Source organism: Neophocaena asiaeorientalis, unplaced genomic scaffold (genome assembly GCF_003031525.2).
Source record: "Neophocaena asiaeorientalis asiaeorientalis breed wild unplaced genomic scaffold, Neophocaena_asiaeorientalis_V1.1 scaffold39, whole genome shotgun sequence".
NCBI classification, from domain to species: domain Eukaryota; kingdom Metazoa; phylum Chordata; class Mammalia; order Artiodactyla; family Phocoenidae; genus Neophocaena; species Neophocaena asiaeorientalis.
The window spans coordinates 2,384,826-2,409,816 of record NW_020175670.1 but is presented as its reverse complement, the minus strand read 5'-3'; the positions used below and the strand labels follow the sequence as shown (position 1 = coordinate 2,409,816).

The window sequence follows — 24,991 nt, the reverse complement described above, 5'->3', positions numbered from 1 at the left end:
ATCTCAGTTTGGTGCTATGTTTTAAAATTCTTTAATGCTTATTCATCCCCATTTTTGATCAAGAGAGATTCTGAGCATTTATCAGGTAACATTTATTTAGAATTGAATCACATTTATTATTAATTACACTTATTTTTACTTTGAAATTTAGGACAGGTCACAGTGCTTTTTCCATTTATAGAAAATGATACAAATTTTTCTTTTAAAATAAACTCATTCAAGTATAAAAGGTAAGTTGATTTAAAGAAAAATATCACGTATTAATACTGGTATGAGGACATGGTGAAAATCGAGGATAATATGCAAATTACTGAAATTTGGGCAACACTAACTTATATGAATTATTAGAAACGATTGTGTTCAATACATTTCAAGGTGGCTATTAAGTTCATTCTGTAAGATGACAGTAGCAATTAGTGATGTATCAAGTATTGTTTTACAGTAGTCCCAAGAAAAAACTAGAAACAGTACAATGGTGAACTCAACACAGCTGCTGCTTTTCTTCTGTACCAGACCCTGGATATTGCATAAAAGCCCACGGGAGATAGTGGGAGACAGACACTAGATGTGGTATACAGGTCTCATTATCTCTTATCATTATCCTCCACCTTAGAGCTCTGCCTGCCCCACAAGGTAAAACACTGTTGAAGTGGTAACCCGAAGGTGATAGAGACTGAGGGCTTTCAGGATGTAATTTTTTTCCTCCTTCACTCCTGGCCCAAACTTTCCTAGGATACATTATTGCAATAAATTTTACTGCCCGTTTCCATTCGGATGCACTTCAATACTAGCGATACCGCAGATAACATGGAGAATACACCTCAGCTTCCAGATTTTAAAAGTTACTCTCGTACTTTACCACTTGGTAGGTTAACCCCCAAGGTTTCGCTAAGAGCACTGCTAACACAGCCCGCGAGAGCTTCCCTCACGTGACTTCCTTAGAGCTCCGCGCGGAGGCACGCTGACGTCAAGACGTCATGCGACGTCCGGACGTCAGCGAGTCGCCGAGCGTCTTGGGCGTTCTGCCGGGGCCGCTAGTTGGGCTGTGGTTCACAGCTTAAGTCTTCCTCTCTGCTTCCGAAAGCGTGTTTGAATCCTGTCTTTCAGCTCGTAGCGGGGGCGTCTTGGAGGAAACGGAGCCGGGGGTGATGACGCCGTCGCGTCTCGGGACCCTCTCCTGACGATTCTGTTGCGCGGGGGGATGTGGACGCTTGCAGGTCAGGGCTGCTGGCGCAGAAGCGCGCTGGCGGCTTGGGCCACCCGAGCGGCGCGTCGGGGGCTGCCCGGGCCTCGCCCCGCGCCGACCCGGGGAGCTGCAGCCGAGTCCAAGACTCCGGACAGGAGCTACAGCTCCGCGGACCGCAAGGTGACCGCCTCTGAGTTTCTCGTCAGCCAAGTTTTAAAACTTGGGGCGGGGGGGCTTATTTTGCTACGGTTGTACTTGCTGTGTTTGGATACTTTTTCAGTTTAAACACTTCTAATCCTAATGCCTTCCCCCATTTTATGAAGATAAAAATTATACACCAACATCCATATTAAATTACTTATAAGTAATTTGGGAATGTGTCGGCCTTCCTAGGACTACCTGTGAACGCAGGCTGCGCTTCTGGGAAGGGTGCGGGCTCCGCGCGGGTTTCTGACTCCATTGCTCACCAGTGTGACCTTGGGCAAGTCACGCTCTAACTTTCCTCATTGGTGATATCAGAACTCTTTTATTGTTTATGCGAGGTGCTGGTCTCAGCATGTATTTAATTTTAAAAGCCTACTGGGGAAGCTGCTCGTTCCATTTTCGTGCAACTTTTTAGCCATGGGACTTGGGCAAGTTACCTGACCTTTCTGTGACGGTTTCTTCGGTTGTTGAATGAGATGCTCATAAAACTCCGAATGGCTGTGTAAGGCACAGACCTTTTAGCCCAGTACGTAGACTGTAAGGAGTGCTGGGTATGCCTTAGCTTCTGTTTGTTTTATTATTTCGTTTAGCCTCAGCCGGAGCAGGCTTGTGCAGTTCTAACTATTCCTGTGGTTGGAGGAGGTGGGGCTCCAGCGACTCTTAAAAACTATACTGTCTGATAACTGTGAAGAGATAACAGTTTAGGCAGTAAAGTAACTGAATGCAAGTTATGAGTAACTGCGGATAAAAAAGACTATAGTTATTCGGTTTTACCCTTTTCTAAAATGCCTGTGGAATGTAAAATGGATTTATGTTGCAATTCCCAGATATTAAAAATGGTGCAGGGCTGTATATCTTTTGAATTGAATGGTGGGGGGGAAATCCACGGGGCAAACAAATCAGGTTTAGTTTTTTTGCAGAATTCCTTTCAGATGTAGTTGCACTCTTATTGTGCGCCTTGTATTGGAGCACTTACAAAAAAAAGGAAACTTCAGCTCATGAGAGTTGTGTATTTCATTGTAATTTCACTTTTTTTTTGCTGGTTAGGAGATAAAAATTTGATTGGAAAAATGAAATGTTTTGAGTACAAAAAACTGACATATCTGCTTAAATACCAGTTTTTAGCAATTTGCAGTGAGTCTCAGTAAAACAGTAAAGGTGTATGCAACTAAAAATCAGAAGTTAACTTTTCAAAATATTTTAAGAATTAAAATGATAAAAAAAGAGGCTTTTTTTCCTGATGTGGTCATATTTTTTCCTTCTCTCTCTCCAAAGAAGTTGTCAAATAACAAAATCATCTAAATTAAACTTCTGAAGGCTCTACTAGGAGCGCAGATTTTTAAGTAGACTGTTGATTAAATATGTGATGGGGGCGAAAACTTTTCCTTTTATTCTTTCAGCTTCTCTGTAGCTTTTTTGTTTCAAGAGATTTTGTTAGACCAGGTGCTCCAAGGCAGTGGTAGCATTGGTCTGAGGCCTGTTAGGAACCGGGCCGCACAGCAGGAGGTGAGGTCCAGCAGGGGGGAAGCTTCATCTGCCGCCCCGCATCGCTCCTCATCACTCGCATGGCTGCCTGAACCTCCCCCTGCCCCCCCTTCCATGGAACAATTGTCTTCCATGAAACCGGTCCCTGGTGCGAAAAAGGTTGGGGACCGCTGCTCTAAGGCTGTAGAGGAGTTCTACGTATCTTGTGTTCTCCATTCATGAAAGTACATTCAGTTCCTCATTGGCCCTCGAGTGATGGAAATATTATGAGACTTTTATTTAGCTCTATGGTCACCTTTGACAATGAAACCAATGTTTTTGATGGTCCTGTTGTAATCCATTTCTTGTAATACGACTTTAGCCATATGCCTCTTTACTGTCAGAGGAATAATATAAACAATATAAATGCTATAAATGAAATTGTTCTAAGAAGACTAAAAGAAAATTCTTTAATTTAGTATACTTGTTTCATATTGTGCATAATTTATACTCATAAATGTAATATGTCTCTCCCCTTTCTAGGAAAAAATTGATATGTCTAGATTCCCTGTTGAAAACACTAGAAATTTCAGTATCATTGCACATGTGGATCATGGCAAAAGTACTTTAGCAGACAGGCTCCTGGAACTAACAGGTATTTTCATTTTCTATTCTATACCTAATTAATGGCAATGAATAATTGATAATTTTACCATGCTTTTTAAAAGTTTGGTTTTAATTGTATATGCAGTATTGTCTCTTTTTAAAAGCTCAGAAATATCAATAAACATTTGTATTTATAGGGGCAATTGATAAAACAAAAAATAATAAACAAGTTCTTGATAAATTGCAAGTGGAACGAGAAAGAGGAATCACTGTTAAAGCACAGACAGCGTCTCTCTTCTATGATTATGAAGGAAAGCAGTACCTTTTAAATCTCATCGATACACCGGTAAATTTAATATCAATTTTTTTCTCTATTGTTAAAGTCAGCCTTGTATTAATACTGCAAACAAATCCTTTTTTCAGGTTTTGAACTGAACATTAAACACCTCACTTTGCTTTTTGTTTTCTCAGTGTTCTTATGTTCGTGTCAGTTGTTTCACAAGCACAGGCTAAAAAAGAAACCTATTAACTTTTTATCCAGTGGAGTCAATAGATTTACCATAGTGCCCCTCCCTAAGAAACATTTAAACTCCAACACTTAGAGGGATTAATATTTTTTGTTTCTCAGGGCCATGTTGATTTTAGTTATGAAGTATCCAGGTCACTCTCAGCTTGCCAGGGTGTTTTACTTGTGGTGGATGCAAATGAGGTAGGTACTTTAATTTTATATGATGTGATATGCTACTTGGTTGTTCCAGGGTTTTCCTTAAAATGCTTTGGGAAATAGAATTTTTGTGTTTGAAGAAAATAAGATTTATTTTATTACTTAAAGTTATGTTTTGGTCCTGTTAATTTGAAGTTTTATTACACTAAAGTTGTCTGTGAAGTTGACTAGTTCATTCTTTTAAAAATGTTAAGAGGAATTGTTCAAGAGATTTTTGAAGTATGTCATGTTATATATACATCCTACCAAAAAAACCTCAATTTTAAGCAGTTCTTAATCTGAGGTTTCAATTTTTTAGCAGGACTTGAAAATAAATCTTTATTTTTGAGGTCATTTGGGGTGTTTTTAAGGTAATAATTTGGTAAGTGTTAGGTTTAAAGAAACATGTCAATAACATTACCAAGTTCTCTGGTATAAATATAACTATAATAACATATTGAGATGAGAATATAAGAGCTATGATATAGTATTTAAAGTAAGCTTTTGATATGTTTCAGTTTCTCACAGACTCTTCATTCAAAACCCAAAGATTTTTTTGTTGTTGTGTTAAATCTTCCCTGAGCCTGTCAGGGAGAGTCAGTCTCTACCTTACATACATATACTGGGCTTTACAAAATGTGTCACAAGAGTCCTTTGGGAGGCTTAGAGGTCTTTAAGGATCTGTGTTTTACTGCTTTGTCTCCAAAGCCTAATACAGTGCCCTCTAAAAAACATTTCCTGAGCTGAAAGACATTTTCACAGGGAATGATCCAGATGCATGGAAGTATAGATACCATAGTTTGCCTTGTACCTTTGCTTTTGATGAGGATGTGTGGAATGGTCTTGAATTACAACTTTTGCCGTAAATGGTGGAATGATCATCTTAGTGCCTTGTGTCTTGTTATTTCCAGGGTATTCAAGCCCAAACTGTAGCAAACTTCTTTCTTGCTTTTGAAGCACAGCTATCGGTAATTCCAGTCATAAACAAGGTAATTTGTTAGCACAACAGTGCTATTTATTATTCTACTTTGTAAACTATATAAAGGAAAAGTCAAAAATCTGCGTGTAACTTTTGACTCCCCACAAACTTAACTACTAATGGCCTGCTGTTGGCCGAAGCCTTACCAGTAGCTTAAACAGTCTCTTAATGCATACTTTGTATGTTATATGTAGTTATATGTATTGTATACTATATTCTTACAATAAAGTAAGCTAAAGAAAATAAAATGCTAAGAAAATCATAAGGAGGAGAAAATATATTTACAGTACTCTATTTATCAATACCCTAAGTTTATGTCATCTGTTTATAAGGTGAATCATCTCTCAGTACTTACATCAATATTGTCTTAGGTGATACAAAACACCGTAGATGTTATGTATTACTGACACCAGACATCAAAAAATTAAAACATACTGTGAAAAAGAACTTTATATTCATTTGCAGGTATAATGATTCACACATTGATAATGAAGCAGAAATATGATTGCTTTATGGTGTGATACTGTATGTGATTGCTTCATGGAAACCTAGCAAATACACTAATGAATGAATCCTTATAAAGTTTTTATGGCATACAGTATTACAGTCACATTCATAACAGTATTGGAAACATTGCTACATTTAAAAAATATGCTTATATATAATTATAGGCTGATATGCAGTTTCTCCAGTTATGAGAGGCATACTGTATGGTAATGTAATTCTTTGAAAGCAAAGTTATAAAACAGTAAGAAAACCAACACATTATTAATTTTATGTTAAATATCACTCATCTTATGCCTTTGCTAGGGATAGGCTATCCACTCAATACAAGTCTTGCACATGATGTTCTACAAGTGTATTTTTACATATTTATTGAAAAAAAATCTGCACACAAGTGGACCTGTGTGGTTGAAACTCTTGTTATTCAAGGGTCAGTTGTATATTGGTGGGATTTATTTCTTTGAATTGCATATGATAAAATTGCAACTCAAACTCCTATACCCTGGCATGTAGTTGAGAAGATGGTCTCCCTGACTTACATGGAGTGATGGGGGGCTGTTTCTGTAGTAAAGGGCAGGGCAGGCACAATAGTGTTGGACTAAACCATATAAAGGAAAAGAAAAGGACCTTATGAACTAGGATGAAACAGTGTAACACAGGACACTTAACAGTTAAGTGCTAAATTGAGCACTGTTGATAAGGCTTACTTTTATATTTTAAAATTAATAAATTAAGAGTCAATTAAAAATCTGCATGGCATTCAGTTTTATTTTCTGATATTGAAGTTAGGTTTAAAAGAAGCAAGGTTGCTTATAGGTGAGACAGTTTGTTTTTATAAGTTATATCTAACTTATAAAATCGGTTTACATGGTGTTATTGAACTCTTCTGCCTTGAATAGCTAACTGCCTCAGTTTCATGCTTGCTCTGCTGTCTGCCTATTTTCAGTGGCCATGCTTGTTAAAATTATATTGCCTTTTTCTAGATTATTCTTATTTTAATACTTTTGAAAATAAAATCATAAAGGGGTCAGTTAGTTTAAAAGCAGGTATGCTTTTATCTATCTCCAAATACCACTAATAAATAACACATTTTAATTTAATTATATTAAGACATAATGAATTTTTCTTTTTAAGATAGATCTGAAGAATGCTGATCCTGAAAGGGTTGAAAAACAAATTGAAAAGGTGTTTGATATTCCAAGTGATGAATGTATTAAGGTAAAATACTCTTTTTTTTTAGAAGACTTGGTTTTACTTTCAAAAATCTCAGGTAATTGGCCTAAGTATATTATTATCTTACATTTCTACAAAGTTCTTTTTACTGATATTTCATTTGATCTTTGCCAAAAATCCCTATTATATGGTTAGGACAGATAGAAATTACTCTTATGATACAGTTGAAAAGACTAAGAGTCAAAGATTCTATCACTTTCTTAAGGTTATAGACCTAGTTAGCTAATGTGCCAGGACTAAAATGTAGGCCTCCTGAACCTCTTTATAGTATTATTTCTTGTATGCCATTTTGCCTCTATGGAAATATTCTCTTTGAAGAGCAGGGTCAGACTAATTTCAAGGCATATGTACATATCATTCTTGGAAATAGATTTTATTTATATCAGAGTTGATACTATTTTAAATTTGAATTTTTAAATTTACCTTTTAAATGGTGCTTTAGGTGTTAAATAGCCATCACTGAACTGTGCTGTGCTACATGCTTGTGTAGTAAGTCTGTCAGTGCAGTAATATAATGTTTAGCTTCCACTTTCAATCTTGTCTGAGTTTTGAAAAAGCAAGTTTCAGCTGATGAAGTGGGTTTTTTTGGTTTGTTTTTTTAATTTTAACACATTGGATGATTATATAAACTTGGTAATAACTAGAAAAAGCAATAATTTTTTTTCTTGGATATATACGTAGAATTTAATGGTTTTTATTATGAAGAGGGACCTCATTGTAAGGCAGTTCTGAAATTATGGTATCATGACTTGGATTATGTTATATTGAAGTATAATTAGCTGTTCAGATTTTAATAAATATTTACAAAATTCATTCATATACTTAATTTGGTGTGTGCCAGCTAGGGACAATAGCAGTGAATAGTACAGGCAAGACCTCTGTCTCATGTTTATATTCTGCTTGGGGAGGCACTCATTGAATAAGTAAAAAGAGAAGTAAGTATAGTAATTATTGAATGAGACATATGTTATCAAGGAAATACATTAATGGAGTGTATTGTTCCAGGTGGAATTACCATACTTAACAATGAAAAAAGTCTTTTTCTCAGAGAGGAGCTGTGATGCAGAGTAACTTAGGGAATTCTCTGATGAACTGAGACTTGAAATGAAGAGTTGGGAGAAATGCATTTCTGGAAGAGGAAGGAGCAAGTGTAAAGGCTTGGCATGTTTGGCAAGGTTTGGCATGTATAAGGAACAGAAAGAAGGCAAGTTGGATGAAACGGCTTTGTAGGTTAGGTGGGAATCAAGTCATTCTGGGACTCTTGCTGTGCTAAAGGGTTTAAAATTTTTAAGATAATGAAAGAATTTTAAAGCAAGAGAGGAAAATAAGCTGATCATTCAGGTTGCCTTATAGAGAATGGATTAAAAAAGGGTAAGAGGAGATAAGGGGAAACCAGCTTGTAGTAGTAGCCCAGCTGCAAAATGGTGGTGGCTAAGTATGTGCTGCTGATGTTGAAGAAGTGGGCAAATTTGATGTGTATTTTGTGGATACAGTAGATTTTGCTGGTGTGTTATGTGTAAGGAAGTGAAATAAAGAATCATGGAGGGTTTGGATTTGAGCAACTGGTTGAATACTGTTATTTGTTAATATGGAGAGGACTCGGGGAGGAACAGACATAGTGGGAAAATGAAAAGCTCTGTTTTGGACATAGTGGGTTTGAAATTTCTATTAGACATCCAAGTAGAGATATTGCATAAATCTACAATTCTGGCATTTGTGGAGAGGGCTGAGTCGAAGATATTTAAGAGTCTCTAGCATGTATGTAGTACTGAGGCCACAGAAATGGATGCCGTTTCCTAGGGAGGAAGTGTAGGTAGAAAAAGAGGTCCTAGAAGCCAGACTACACTACATTATTATCAATTTGTAGGGGGTTTTGAGTAAGAATTTTAGAAGGATTAGAGAGTAGGATTCAGAAGAGGAGGATGCAAGGATTGAGTTTTCAGAGAGGTGAGACTATAGATTGTAACAAGAGAGAAGGCAAAGAGGTTGTGTATACAGGTGCAGATGGATTTGTATGTTTGGGTAAAGGAGTTTTTGATGTTTTCTGTTTCCTTAAATGAAGTAAGAGGCAACCGTATCTGAGAGTGAATTGGCCATAGGGAAAATGTGTAGATTGAAAAGGAAGGTGGTGTGAATTGTCTTAATGAGCAACAATGTGAATTTAGTAAGGGATGTGTCCTGGGACTACCAGGAAATGTTAACTGCACATTGAGATCTGTGGTCATGAACTTACAGAAACCAACCAGACCAGTTACTTGACTTTTCTCCAGCAATGTTAAGCTGCTCTGATTATAGGCATAGAAAAGGCACATAGTTGGATGCAGTCACAGTTGAGGTTTTACCAACTGCTTAGGATAGAGAATAAAAAGTAGTTAAACAGAGTGATTACAAACAGTTGACCCTTGGAGTCTCAGCTGGGAAAAGAGGCAGGGGGTGAATGGATAATGAAAAAAAAAAAGTAGCCTATTCAGTGGATTAGAGGTTGTGATCTTAAAGGATTGTTGCAAAGAATGTACTAGAGTCTAAAGCAGTGGTTCTCATTAGGGGGTAGTTTTGCCCCTAGGAAACATTTGGCAATGTCTGAAGTCCTTTTTTGTTGTCACACTGGGAGATGGTTGCTACTGGCATCTTGTGGGTAGATGAGAATCCATGGATACTGTTAAGCATCTTACAGTTCATAGAACAGCCCAAAATGTCCTTAGTGTCGAGTTGAGAAACTCTGATCTAGAGGGACTTTAAAGGGTAAGAGGAAGTATTCATGGAATTGGGTTTGAAATAAAGATTTCAGAGATAAGTTCAATTACTGGTAATGACAAAGGTGAGTCAAATGCACATGTGTTTTGAGTCTTTTGACCTGTATTTTCAGTGTGAGTACAATAGTAATAATATGCCCTATAGTTACCTGTTTGATATCCACAAATGTTGCTTATTCACACAGCATCCTTGAGGTTTAGGTAAAATATGAAAAATCAGTTCATTTATCAGATGAAGAATTTGAAGCTTAAAGAAATGTGTATTGTCTGAAGTCATTTATTACATGTGGAGTGATGATTATAACCCAGATTTTTTTGAACTCTTAGTCCGCTGTTCTTTCAATACCATAATCAGAATGCTTTTGTAATTTAATACCAGAGAATCACCTAACTGTAATGGAAGGGCAGTTGTTGATATGTTATATGCTTTGTGCTTCCTTTTACCAAGTTCTTCAAGCAAATTGATAACTTTTAGAGTTCTTTTTCCCTTCTAATTATAAAGCTCAGTCACAAGGATAGAAAAGTGAAGTCTTAACTTTTTCAGTGTTTGTTTCACATACATATTTTTAGATTTCTGCTAAACTTGGAACGAATGTTGAAAGTGTTCTTCAGGCAGTCATCAAAAGAATACCCCCGTATGTATTTTGCCCTTTTTATACTATTTGTTTAACAGTACAAGGTCCATCAGTTTGATCTGCTATTTTAGCTTAGTAGCTATGGCAAATGTACTCTTTGCAGTCAGTGAGAATAAATTTTTAATTTATTTTTAGTAACATATAGAAGGCAAATACAGTATAGAAAAATAAAAGAAAAAAGGATGATAGGGATCTCTTAACAATTATTGCAATAGACTTGAATACATTGGTAATTATTGTTTTTTCTTAATCCTGAACAAATATATTTAATCAGTTTCATAAGTAATTTAAAAACAGTCATTTAAAATATATTTAAAACTTGAGGTCAAATTAAAACTAATATAGGCATTATACCTTATAGAAAGGTCCTTTTATTTTAGCTGTCAGTTAATCAACTGTACTAGAATAAATTAAGCATAATATTTGAGTTAAAAAGGCATTATATTAAGATTTTAATTTATTTATTATTTAAATTTAATTTATTAGTGTTTGTTCTTTACTTATTTTTAATAGTCCTAAAGTGCATCGCAAAAATCCCTTGAGAGCTTTGGTATTTGACTCCACCTTTGACCAGTATAGGGGTGTGATTGCCAATGTAGCATTATTTGATGGAGTGGTTTCCAAAGGAGATAAAATTGTATCTGCGCATACTCAAAAGACATATGAAGTTAACGAAGTAGGAGTTCTGAATCCTAATGAGCAGCCAACTCACAAACTGTAAGTAATCTGCATTAGTAATTAAAAGACACTTGTATGTGTTTCTGTCACAGCCTTTCTTAACTTGGTGCGCTTAGAATGATCCCAATTTGGTAACTTAGAAAAAAAACAAAACCTGATTATTGAATGCAGCTCCATAGTGAATCCTCTTTGAAAAAGAATCTCATGTGTGAGGGACAGTAGGGATTTGATGTATTTTTTTATTCCTTTTGACTAGCCACAACTAATTTTATATTCTGGTTCCAGACTGGGTCCAACATTGATGTACTTGATGAGATAGTGAAAGAGATAATTCTCTCATCCATATCCATATCCATACTGGGTATCAATTTTTGACATTTAATTTTTTTGTAATTAGATTTTTCAACATAAAATAGTGAAGGAAAATTCGATAATTGTTTTCTTTAGTGTGGAATTCATGGTAAAACTTTGATTAACAAGAATGTATGGCGTTTGAGGTTAGCAAGGTAGTGTACATTATAAAACTAAGTTCTGAGTTCACTTATAAAACAAATATTTATTGAGTGCCTATTCCATCAGTACCCTAGACACTAAGATAGATTACCTTGGGCACATAGTTTTCTAAGGTCTTTGTTTCATCATTTGTCAAATTCAGGATATGAACCGGGTGACTATATAGGTCACAATTGATAGTTTAATGTTGTATGTCTAAAACTGCACTATTTTGTCATTTTTTTAGGTAATTGAAAGTCATAAAGTCTATTGTAATTTTCTCAAATATTTCTAAAATCTGTCTATATTCTTATTTAAGTATAGTTGATTTACAGTATTATATTAGTTTCAGGCGTACAGCATTATGGTTCAGTATTTTTATAGATTATACATTAAGAGTTATTGCAAGATAATGGCTATAATTCCCTGTGCTATGCAAAGTCTGTCTATATTGTGTCGCATATATATTGACAATTACTGCATCTTTAGTAAAGATTTTTGTACCTCATCCTAAATGGAAATTATCATTTAGGAAGTTTGCTTTAAAAAAAAAAAAAAAAAAGCTACAACTCTGAAATCTTGGATTTACTCTTCCTGCAAGAGGCACATCAAACAGATAATCAGATTTGTTGAGAGTTCACATTTTTTTGCTTGGTTAAAATTGTTCTTTTCTTTTTTAAAGGACATTTGTAATATAATTCACTAATAAAACAAATATTACAAGGAGCGTTTTATGTTTCTGCATTTATCAGTTTCACTGTTGTTTAATGTGCAGAGGTGGGCAGAGTCATTAGGAAGGTCCCTAGGCTTATTGTATTGCAGAGGTCCTTGGTAATGGATTGTAAGGCATGGGATGTTCTTTTGCTGACGATTCTTAGAGTTGAGAATTGATATGTAGCACTTAGTTTCAGTTTGATGAGGTTTTGTTTGGAAAGTGTGATCATTTCCTAGAAGAGTAGAGCTAATCGTGAGTGTGTACATGAAACATGAAAACAGTAAATATTTCCATATAATAATTTTATTTAGATATGCAGGACAGGTGGGCTATCTGATTGCTGGGATGAAAGATGTCACTGAAGCACAAATAGGAGATACATTATATTTACATAAACAACCAGTGGAACCCTTGCCTGGGTTTAAATCAGCGAAGCCAATGGTATTTGCAGGTGAGGAGCGCACATATTCAAAGGATAAGGGCCAGTTTACTCTAAATTGAAATAAAAATGATTAGAAATACTCATTTTAAAGATCAGCTAATTCCTGTTAAAATAACAGTTACTCTGTTTTTCTTAATTTTTTTTTGTGGGTGTGCTGTTTACATAGCAGTTAATTGCATATGTATGGTGAAACTTTATGTGGGAGATAATTTCCTAAATTTTTTTAGGACTTCTTAAAAATTAACCTTTTAAACAAGCCCTCTGATATATTGGAAGAGTAATATGAACTTCCTTCTTGTTTCACTAGAGAGTAGGTCATTGTGTTTGAAATACTTTCCTAATTAGGATGTTTTTATTACTAATTATCAGTGGACATTTACTGACTGCCTTCCCCTTAGCTGGCCTTTCCTTAATACTGTATTATACTAGTGTAGGCATGGCAGAGAAGAGTGTCACCTCATGTATGCATAACTTCAGAACCTCTTATTTCTGCATCATATTACATACATTTGAAAAAGGAAGACCTGATTGAAGGTCATCTGGTTACTCTGTACTGGGTATCCATTCCTTGTTTTCTCCCTTTTGTATTTCTCATTGGGAATTATAAATGTTGTTTAAGTCTCCCTGCCCCTGTTAAGACAAAGTCAGTCATCTGGGTTTTGAAGAACTTAAGAGGTGAGGACTTGGGTTTGAGGTGAAAGAGAATCTGATGAATCAGTAGTTCTTGTTTTCATTTCTACCTCTGCTTTTTATCTGCTAATGGAATTTCATTTGTGGTTGTGGATGTCTTGCACTTTTGTTTCTTAAAATAAACACAATGTATTTTCCTGATAGGCTTAATTCCCATGGTTCTTTTTTGTTTTCTCTGTATTTTTTGCAAAAGCAAAAACATCACTTTGAGTGTGAATCTAGTGGTAAATTCAAAGTTTATGAAACTCGCAAAATACTTTGAAGCCGATTTAACTTAGTATTTATAGTTTTCTTAGCAAACCAGTATTTTGGTCAGTGAAAGACAGAAAGTAATTTAAAAGCTAAGCGATTAATTTTGAACTTGGCAGCAGTGCATATTAGCTTTTCTAGGCAGCGTTTCACATGTGATAATTAGAAATCATTGTGTCCCCAGGAATGTACCCTATAGACCAATCTGAATATAATAACCTGAAGAGTGCTATAGAAAAACTGACTCTAAATGATTCCAGTGTGACAGTTCATCGGGATAGTAGCCTTGCCCTAGGTGCTGGCTGGAGGTAAGATTCAGTTATGTTGTAGTGTTCCATTTTTATTGAAAAGTAAAGTTTAAATGGTGTATTGCTCTTTAACATTTCTGAAGATAAGTTCATATTAGTGTAAAATGAACTAAACAATGTCTGCCTATTTCTCACTGTGGATTCATATTCTGTGGGTAAGTTTTAAAGCTATTTTACCAATGGAAGATTTTATCTTATTTAATGAATTTATGTTAGCATTTAATTATGATGTGATAGATTGAATGACTCTTTTGATTCCACTCCTCTCCCACAAAGTAGCAGTATATTCATCAAAGAAAATACAGCCCGTGGGACATAAACATTTTGGAGTTTGGCTTTTTCTCCCCCAGGTTAGGATTTCTTGGACTTTTGCATATGGAAGTTTTCAACCAGCGACTTGAGCAAGAATATAATGCTTCTGTTATTTTGACAACACCTACTGTTCCATATAAAGCTGTTCTTTCATCAGCAAAGTTGATAAAGGTATTGCTGTGAGTCAGCATACAAAGGAAAACTCAATAAATGTATGTGTGTGTGTGTGTGTGTGTGCAGAATACAAGAGAAATATTTTAGTACCCCAGTAGCTGAATAGCTATTAAAACTAAATATTTCTTGATTAATAGTAATAAAAGTTGAATTACCTTATGGTGGAGAAGTTACTTGAGAACTAATTTATGCAGTATTTTTCTTAACCTGATGAAACGTCCACATTATCAATACTAGTCTGTTACTAAGGGTAAAAAGTAGAGTTAGTTCTGAAAATACTGTTCTAAATTCAGCACAAAGATTAAGAGTATAATTTCGGTCCTAAGTAATTCATCTTATGAAAAGTAAAGCATTCTGTCCTACGTGGTTGTAGGAAATTTTAGATTTCAAGTTAACAGTAGAGACAATATTGTATTCAGTCTAAGTGGCAATCTGTTCATTTTAAACAAATATTAACTGGCATCTGTAAATATTTTCCAACAAAATTAACTTGGGAAACTACTTACAGTGCCTTATAAGGGGAAGATTAAAATGTATTCTTCCATCATATTTTACTAAGTGGTGTACACAATGTGTTTTAGTAAATGTCAATAACCAGAATATATTAATGATGGTTATTAATGTTAAAGATTACAGTTGGAGAGTTTTTAATCTAAAGTGTGTTAAGATAATATTCTAACCTTTAAGAATTCTTTTGTGTTTATTCCAACACATTCAGTAACAGTAAATTCTAATATATATTATAAATAACAAATTTTAAAACATTGTAATTATTAAGATTTCTTTTTAACTATTGGTGATTTTTCTTATTTTTAGGAATACAGAGAAAAGGAAATTACAATCATCAATCCTGCACAATTCCCTGATAAGTCAAAAGTAACAGAATATTTGGAGCCGATTGTTTTGGGCACCATTATCACACCAGATGAATATACCGGAAAAATAATGATGCTTTGCCAGGTATAAATGTAATACTGTTGGATACAAAAGTAAACTTTAGTCTTCTCAAACAGTGGTACCCAGCTTAGGTTTTGAATTGTTTCTCTTGGCAGTGCACATTGAATTTAACAAAAGAAATTTTCATAAAGATCTATATCTTTATATATTCTACCTATTTATACATGAAGATATACATATATATAATTACAGTATTTTGATTTTTAAATAAGAAAATAGAGCCAGAATTTTTGATCATCTGTGTTAGTTTATTGAATTGATATTTTAGCCTAAAGAAAAGGAATTTGATGCCCTTTTAACTTGAGTAGATAAAAGTATAATTTCCTTTCGCCTTTCTGAGTATTTGAAATTGAGTATCATTTGAAAGATAGTTATAATACTTTAGAGACCTTTGTTTGGAAGGTATTCCTCAGTTTGCTTTAGTATTTGCCACATTGTAATAAATGATTTAATCCACAAATTTGATATAATCATAGTCCTTAAAAAGTACGTATTTGAAATATTCTGACACATATTGAAAAGAACTCTCAAATGACTAGTGGACTTGAATTTTAATTGTCTTGTCACAAAAAAACTTAACTTTAGTCGCTTAATTTCTCTGGGCCTAAATTTCTTTTATTTGTAAAATAAGAAATTAGAACTTCGACTTTATCTGTAGCTAATTTGATTTATTGTTAAATGAAATACTGTATAATTAAAAAAGACAAAGTAGTTTGATAAAGACAAAGGATTAAAAGCTTTGGTAGCAAATATATTGTAATTGAGATACAAAATGGTTCTTCCTATATTATAAATATTGGTCAGATGTTTTTACTAGATCATTAAAAAAATATACCTTGGTTTTGCCCATTCTTTAAAGTTGATAATTGACATCTTTCTATATTCATTAAATAAACCATTATTTGAATAGGTTATCATTCAATACATTTTTTATTCCCTTTTCAGGCTCGAAGAGCAGTTCAGAAGAATATGATGTATATTGATCAAAATAGAATAATGCTTAAATATCTCTTCCCTTTGAATGAAATTGTGGTGGATTTTTATGATTCTTTGAAATCTCTGTCTTCTGGATATGCTAGGTAAAAATTTAATGGGAAACTCTGATACTTAGACAATTTTTTATGAAACATTGACCAGCAAGTGTGTACTAATACTCCACTTATTTAATCGCAGTGATCTTGAAGATGGTTGAGAATCACACTGTAGGGTTAGAAAAGCTTGGAGCAACCTTATAGGTGTTACAGAGTACTTGTAATTTGCTTAATGGAAGAATGAATTTCTTTGATTCATCAAACTATTATTACTCCTTTCTTTTTTTTTTTTTTTTGCGGTACACGGGCCTCTCACTGTTGTGGCCTCTCCTGTTGTGGAGCACAGGCTCCAGACGCGCAGGTGCAGTGGCCATGGCTCACGGGCCCAGCCGCTCCGTGGCGTGTGGGATCTTCCCAGACCAGGGCACGAACCCGTGTCCCCTGCATCGGCAGGCAGACTCTCAACCACTGCGCCACCAGGGAAGCCCCTATTACTTCTCTCTTAATGGCAAAAATTTTAGTGCCCTGTTCGTGAGAGGAGTTGTACTCCTGTATTTCGATTAAAAATTATAATAATTTGAAAAAGCTACTGTGACCTCAGTGACACTTTTAAAATATATTTGTATGTTATGTAATCCTAGGAGCATCTGTGTACATTTGGAAAATAGAAGTACGTATTTAGTCTGTAAAAAATGCTAGGTGTGCCCCTGTATTTGTGAGCACTTCAATAACTTGGTCTTCTCAGGAATAAGTGGTCTGCATCATGAAAACCATTATCTTATCCCATAAAAGTACATGGAGGAACAGCCTGGTAAAACTGAAGAAAGAGTATAGCATTGTGGGAGTATTTTTTGTTAAGGCAAATAACTCTAGGTGCCCTTAGTGTCCTAAAATCCTACATTACTGGATAGCATATACTAGGATATAAAGGAAATGTAAAATATAATGGGGAAGTTGATGGAAAAGTGAATGTTCACATCTGTAAAACATGCATGAATGTACTTTCATACTTAAAATTAACATTCAAAGAAAGATCCCAGTGTTCTGAAGAACATGCTACAGTGACCTGGAAGTTTACTTTGTGAAATGAGCTTTTCAGTGAAGAGAGTCAGCATAACTCTTGATACAAAGGAATCTTCTTTATTTGTATTGAGAATTTATTTTTTCTAATACGTCACCGAATTTTTTTCCTATGTCTTCTTTCAGACAAGAGCTTGAGCAAATAAGTAGCAATGTAATTTAAAATAAACTGAATTGAGGCAGCAAGTTGTTAAACAACTACTATAATTAAAAGAATGGTTACTAAGTGTTTATAACATTTTTAACAAAAGTCTGTGAATTCTAGTTTGCATTTGGGTACCACTTTCTGAGTTAAGTGGTCTTAAAAATCTTTTAGCTTGGAAAATTAAATATATTTCACATTAAGTGAGAGAACATGGTTTATTTTGAACTATGTAAAAATAATTCCAGCTTCCAAAATTTAGGTAATTCTTACGTTCAAAAATGCATGTGGATAATTTTTCGCATTCTAAAAAATTGAAATTCTAAGATTTTGGAGCATAGAAAATTATAAAGCTGTAAACAAGGTGGAAAGTCTAGGGACTAAGTTTATGTCTTATCTCCTCTTATTCTGCATAGTACTTAACATGGTACCTTTATATAGTATATGATTAATGATGTTTGTTGAAAAAAAAAGGATTTTGGCAACAGTTTAGACAGTAATCAGGTTTTAGAGAGTATTAGTGTCACTTAGTGACCTTCCTGCTGAAAACCTTTTGAAGCCAAACATTTGCAACTCTAGGCACCGGTTTGTTTTAAAATTAAGGCAGGGGCTTCCCTGGTGGCGCAGTGGTTGAGAGTCCACCTGCCGATGCAGGGGACACGGGTTCGTGCCCCGGTCGGGGAAGATCCCACATGCCGCGGAGAAGCTAGGCCCGTGAGCCATGGCCACTGAGCCTGCGCGTCTGGAGCCTGTACTCCGCACCGGGAGACGCCACAACGGTGAGAGGCCCGTGTACCGCAAAAATAAATAAATAAATAAATAAAATAAAATAAAATTAAGGCAGGAGGAATACACATGTTCTTGTCCATAATTGCAAAGACATGAAAGCATAATTGAAATTTTTTTCTCATAAGACATCAGTTTTGTAAGTTAAACCTGTTTTGATTAGCACGTTAAGCTTTGACCATATCGTTAATAGAAATAGTTGACACTAAATGCATATTGTGCTCAGCTAGGCTCTGTTCTTAACACTTTTTATGTACTAGGCTGTTCAAGTGCTTTACATGTATTAACTCATTTCATTCTCAAAAAAGCCTTGTGAAGGTTCACACTGAAGAGCAGCCATATATGAAGTCCAAAGTCTCATTTATTAATGGCTGCTTAGCACTGTCATAGTATTTATTTAACTGGTAATAGAAAACTAAAAAGAAACCCAACTCATGAGTCTGAGAATGACCCACTAGAACATACTGTTGTCTACAGCCAGCCAGCTGCTAGGAGGGAACATTGGGTAGGTGACATTTTCTTTCAGTGATCCATTTTCCTAGCCTGGCTTCACAGTTTTTTCCCCTTCCTTTAGTAGAGCATGTTCCCCTTGATTTTTGTACCTAATTTCATAAATGTAAAAAGATGAGGATGTTTGTTCCTTACCGTGGTCATGTAGATCCATTCATCTGAAATTTATATGTAACATTTTGTTTGAAAGTTAGATCTTTTGGGAAGGATATGGCAGGAGGTAGAAAAAAGATATTTTGAAAGGAAAAAAAAATGTAATCTTGGGAAATATAATGTTTATCACTTGGACATTTTTCCTTGTTAGTTTTGACTACGAAGATGCAGGGTACCAGACTGCGGAACTTGTAAAAATGGATATTCTACTGAATGGAAATATTGTAGAAGAGCTAGTAACTGTTGTACACAAGTAAGTTGAATAGAAACTAATCACAGAATGTGAAAGTACCCACTTTTTGACATGTTTTCATTTAATTATTGGTTGCTCATTTTTATTTGACAGCTACATTTTGAAAACTTAATTAAAGGTAATTAAATTTCCATGAACTAGTTTTTCCTTCCATTCTTTTTCCATGCTTCTCTTTCCAAACTGTTAAAAGGAGAACAGAATTACAATAGCCAAAAATAGTAGTGTCATGGAAAGAAATGTTTCCCTTACCACATGAGACAAAGTAAATGTTTTTTAAACTATGATAAATTTAGAATTGAGAACAAAAAGTTTTTTATTTTCATTAAAACTTTTATAATAATGAAAAATGAAATCCCTTGTATGTTCAAGAAATAGTGGATTGGTTAAAATAAATTATGGGGCACCCATATAATAAATCTATTAAGCCATTAAAATTATATTGTAGAGTAATACTTAGTGATGTAAAAAATGTCTATTAAGTAAAAAAGGGTACAATATATCATAAACACTATGATCCAAACTGTAAAAAACAATTAAATATAAATATGTATGCACAAAAATAACTACAAGGATGGATATATGTTTAACAGACATTCTAGAATGTTTTACAGTGGTATTCTATGGGTGAGGGAAGCCCATCAAGGATGGTTTTTATTCTCTAATATATGTTTTGCTAGATTTTCTGTATTGTTAGTTTTGCAATCAGAAAGGTCATATATGATTCAGAGATTAAGTGATGCTTATGTTAAACAAGTTCCATTTGTATCTCCTTAAGAGCCTTTACATTGACTATGCATATTAACTAGAAAGCTACTTTAAATATTCTTATTTAGGATATGTGAATAACTGCATTTTTTCTATCTCAGAGACAAAGCATACTCTGCTGGCAAAGCCATATGTGAACGTCTGAAGGATTCTCTTCCTAGGCAGCTGTTTGAGATAGCAATTCAAGCTGCTCTTGGAAGCAAAATCATTGCAAGAGAAACGTGAGTTGAAATTCATTTTTCAACCAACCCTGGTTGGTTTTAGCAGTGATATACATAGAAAATGAAAGAATATTAAAAAACTTAACATTGTCCTAAACTTTATTCCTACTTATAGATACATTAATCTCTTAATTCTACTAAAGTGATGATTGTTACTTTGAATTACTTATATGACACTTTTGGGTGATAATTATTTAGTTATTAATATATATGCTGTGAGGAGTTTTATTTCCATTTATTTTATTCAGTGACCCCACTGAATTTCATGGTTAATGAATTTCTATAAAGTTTTTATGGTTTTATCCCTTTAAGTAGATTATAAACTAATAGGAACTGGAATTAAAAAGGTGTTGGAGGTAATTCTTCCAAAAGACAAAACTAAATTATGATTTTTACTTGAAGCATTTAATATCACTTCCTCAGAGCTAGCCAGGTTGTAAATTGTAAAAGTGAGAGAGGAATGCTGGTATCATGTTAGGCTTCAGGGGTTTGCAGTAGTCTTGGGATAAATTGTAAGTCTGTATTTGCAGTGAATTTCATTTCCTAACACCATTTTGCTTTAGTTATTTTGTGTTTCATAAATGCCCAGAGATTAGGCAGAGTGAAGTTTATTTATAATAAGGGAACATCCAGGAAAATGCAATTTAAAACAGTTAGCAAATAATCATTCAAACATAAATGTGCTGAGGTAGAGAATACCTTAAAGAAGACTTTTATGTCTTCTTATGGAATACAAAAAAGTGGAGCTATTTTCAAATTTTGATCCTCCAAATTTCTCAGATACATTATAGAAATAGTTTATTGCTGCTTAAATGACTGTATTAAAATTATTTCATTTTCCCTGAAATGGGTTTTATAAAATATATCGTTCTTTATATTCCTAGTCACTCTTGACCCACATTCAGTAGAGTTAGTAATGAGATAATAACCATTTTAGTTTTTTTGGTAGTGGTAGTAGTAGTAGTATTTTTAGGTTGAGCTGGAAATGACCTTTTATAATTGTTGTAATCAAGCTCACACCATGCTTAAATTTGACCTCTTCAAGACTGCCCACAAGCCTTGACCTTTTTTTATTAACAAAGTTTGTGTTGATATTCATGTTGAATTAATTTTCTATTTTATTCCTAATACATGAAAATAAATACAGGAGCATTTAAGCTATCTAATTATTTGCTTATGGCAATGTTATATAGGCGTGACCTGATCTTAATATGTTTACTAAAGGGGAGATTGATTTTGAAAATAAGTACTTTTAAATAGTATAAGCTATGTACTTACACAGAACTTTCTCGTTTACAGTGTGAAAGCCTATAGGAAAAATGTTTTGGCAAAATGCGTACGTATCTACATGTGTTCTATTTTGTAATATATCTATTTTATAAGTTTAGAATCAGAGGGGGTATAAATACATTGGTTTCCATTGCTGGTTTTTATAATACCCTTTATCTCATCTCCACGTTTTCTTTTTAAATAGGTAAATTTCAGCTTGACTTTAATAATAGCATACTCATTTTGATCACATTTTCCCATCTTATTTAAAAAATTTTCCTTATGTGCAACTATCTAAGAACATTTTTATAATAGTTATGATCAGGATAATGTTTGTTTTAATTTATAAGGACAGATTTTGAAGACAATAACTATGTCTTACAATGGGAGTTGAAACTGAAATCCATCTCTCCTGCATTACTTTGCCAAGTTTGCTGTTTTCGTCTATTAAAAAAAAAAAAGATTATTATGAGAATTAAATGATAATTGCTTTTTCTAAATCCTTAGCATAGGGACTGACACATTTAAGCCTATGTGAGTCTCTGTATTAGACTACAGCTAAATCTAAAATTTCAAGCGCTTGAATCAGTAAGGAGATGGATAACTTTTCCTTGACATGCATAATGTTGTACTGGGTTTCCTTGAGGATCTTCATCTTCTTCCAGAAACAAATAAATAAATAAAGCCTTTATTCTTTTGAGAAGACAGTAAAATTAGGATCTGCTTGGGGATAACTTTGGAAGTTACCCTTAGGAAGACACTTTGCAGGTGTCTGCTTCATGGATAATAATTGTAAAGTTTTTGTAATTGTATTGATGTCTCTAGGTAATTGTAGGATTATTTTTCTGTGGAGTGATTTGGACTTGTAGTTTTTAAAAATGTTTTCCAGTATGGTGGTGATATTACCCGAAAAATGAAACTTTTGAAGAGACAAGCAGAAGGAAAGAAAAAACTAAGGAAAGTTGGCAATGTTGAAGTTCCAAAAGATGCTTTCATAAAAGTTCTGAAAACACAATCTGATAAATAATTGGTGGGAAAATATAAGGAATTTTCATAAATTAAAAATTGTGTATCTTTTATTTTTTCTTTGTAATTTATAATATGTTGAACACAACAGAGTGAAAATTATAAAATTTGCTTGTTACTTTCCAGGTTTTCAGTTTTAAATAACCTCTTGGCTTTTCTTTGAAAGAGAGTCATGGGTGGATAAGAGCATAGATTCTGAAGCCATATTGCCTGGTTTCAAATTTCTGTTCCACCACTCACTAGGCAAAGTGACCTTGGCCAAATTACCCTCTCTTTGTCTGTTTACTCTTTAGTAAAATCAGGATTATACTATTACTTACCTCCATAGGCTGTGAAGATTAAATATGTTTAAAATATTCAGAAGACTGCATGACACCTAGTCAGTGCTCAGTGAATCGTAATTTTTCAAGCATATTCTTTACTCACACTAAAAGGCCCTGTACTTAAGATTCTATCTAGTTTCAAGCCCAAGATACAATATTTTCATAATCACCTTAAATATCAACTTGTTAGATGGATATATTTAGATATATATGAATCTGTTATTAAATATTCAAATAACAGCATCTAGACATGTGCTGTGGTTTTTCATAAAATTTTTACAAATGTTACTTTGAAACTAGACAGTTTACATATGCATATAAATTAAAATGATAGGGGCTGTCTTATTCTGAGAATTAAAATGCATTTGTGCAAAGTGATAGATGTTTGATATTAGCAGCAGCTGTTATTAATGACAGTTTAATAATGATTGCCTAGATTTCATAATTGAGGAGACTGAGTAAATAACTTACTTAAGGTCACATAGCCAGTAAACGGTTGTCTTACTTTCAAAGCATGTCTACTCAAGTCAATAAACAAACCAGAGGGCAGACTGTATTACAGTAAGATAAAATAATTTAGCCATTGATTTTTGTCCTTTACTTTGAATGAATTGAATGAGGTTAATGTCTTCTAGGGATAAGACTATCAGTGATAAATTTTATACAAGGTTGTTATGAGATAATTATAAATTCAGATAGTGGGGATTTACCTAAAATTGTGTATGGAGGTTAAATAACCCATGGCTTAGTCCTAGTTACATAAATTAATCAACTGTCTTCCCTATTTCTTCTAGCTCTGGTAGAACAGATGAATTATGAGATCTCATGACCAAAGTATCAGTATTTTAGAAAATGGCAGTATTTTTGAAACTAGAAAAGCATTTTAATGTAATTTCTAAGACAAGACGTCTACCGTTATTGCCAGGGGAAAGTCAGAAGTTGGTACCTAGCACATAGTATGTACGGTGTGTCTACTATTTAGTATTTGTGTCTTATTAGTATGCTTACAGTTTGGATACTTTTTTTTCCCCTTTAACCTCTGACTTTTTAGGAAAGTTTATTTGTAATAGTAGTATGAAAAGTATTTTCCAGGTTTTTTAGCATACTCTTAAGTTCTCTCCCCTGGCCACTCTCCTAAACATGATTGAGAGTTGTGTATCTCCCAGAGGGCCTTGTATTACTAAGATTTTTGTGTACGTTAAAATAACAAACTATTAGTATTAGAATAGCCACGATTTATTGAGTTTAATATGTGACAGCCACTGTGCTGAGCTCTATAGACAATCCCCTCATTCAAACTACATGGCAGTGGAGGTACAGGCACCATTACCATCCCATTTCACAGGGGAAGAAGCTCAGACTGATGTATCAGTATTGTCCAACAACATCACAGCTCTTGACAGCCGGGATTCAAACAGTGGTTTCTTTCTCCAAACCCCAATTCTTAGCTACCATGCTTTATTGCCTCTTGTGGGAATATCTTCAATAGACTTAGTTTTTTGCTTAACTGCAGCTTAGCTCCTGAGTTAGGGAGTTAAAGTAGCAGGAACACAGTTTGCTGTGGACCTTGAGTATATGGACTTCGAACTTACAGGGCAGTGATGGAATGGAGAGTTTAGACTCTGTTTCAGCTAGCACATTTAAAGCACAGAAATAACAGCTGAACCGTGCACCAATCTTTAGCTTTTTCACTAAACTATATGACCTTCTAAGGTAGTTTGCACTAACCAATACTTTATTACCAGGTGTGGGACTGGGAGATAATGCTGATTTCACTTACTGTTCAAAAACCATTTATTAATACTTAAGGCTATTAGAAGTTCATTATCTAGAATTAAGGCAGCATATTTTATCTTAACAGTCCTATTTATTTTTAAATTTGCTATTTAAATGTTTTAAGGAACTTAACTGTAAATACATTTCAATCACATAGGCAATTAGCAGGTATGTAAGTGATGCTTCTACTAGGTGGACTTACAAAAAGCAAAATATGCAGAGAAAAGGAAGCATATTTTACTCCCCAAGGAGCAGAACTAAGAATTATAGGCAGAGACATTGTCTTTTAATTTAAATCTAATTGCATAATGACAACAAATAAAAAGTAAACACAAGCTCATAGCTACTGTTAATTGTTATTCTTTCAGATGT

At 34.2% G+C, this 24,991-nt stretch overlaps 1 protein-coding gene across 3 annotated transcripts; it reads left to right on the top strand.

Moving 5' to 3' along the window:
* The first annotated feature begins 1,037 nt into the window (after positions 1 to 1,037).
* GUF1 (GTP binding elongation factor GUF1) lies at positions 1,038 to 23,086 on the top strand. Of its 3 annotated transcripts, XM_024731759.1 has the most exons (17): positions 1,038 to 1,366; positions 3,398 to 3,509; positions 3,658 to 3,806; positions 4,089 to 4,169; positions 5,075 to 5,152; positions 6,781 to 6,864; positions 10,203 to 10,267; positions 10,781 to 10,984; positions 12,464 to 12,603; positions 13,718 to 13,841; positions 14,192 to 14,324; positions 15,144 to 15,287; positions 16,230 to 16,363; positions 19,138 to 19,239; positions 20,106 to 20,225; positions 21,525 to 21,561; positions 22,384 to 23,086. In XM_024731759.1, the coding sequence occupies exons 1-17, from the start codon at positions 1,202 to 1,204 to the stop codon at positions 22,519 to 22,521; spliced, it is 2,010 nt and encodes a 669-aa protein (XP_024587527.1). In that variant the 5' UTR covers positions 1,038 to 1,201; the 3' UTR covers positions 22,522 to 23,086. The 3 variants fall into 3 exon arrangements, with proteins under 3 accessions (XP_024587527.1, XP_024587528.1, XP_024587529.1); XM_024731760.1 differs by lacking the exons at positions 1,038 to 1,366; positions 3,398 to 3,509; positions 3,658 to 3,806; positions 10,203 to 10,267 and having other exon boundaries at positions 4,110 to 4,169; positions 22,384 to 22,573; XM_024731761.1 differs by lacking the exons at positions 1,038 to 1,366; positions 3,398 to 3,509; positions 3,658 to 3,806; positions 10,203 to 10,267 and having other exon boundaries at positions 4,121 to 4,169; positions 6,785 to 6,864; positions 22,384 to 22,573.
* Positions 23,087 to 24,991: the final 1,905 nt, after the last annotated feature.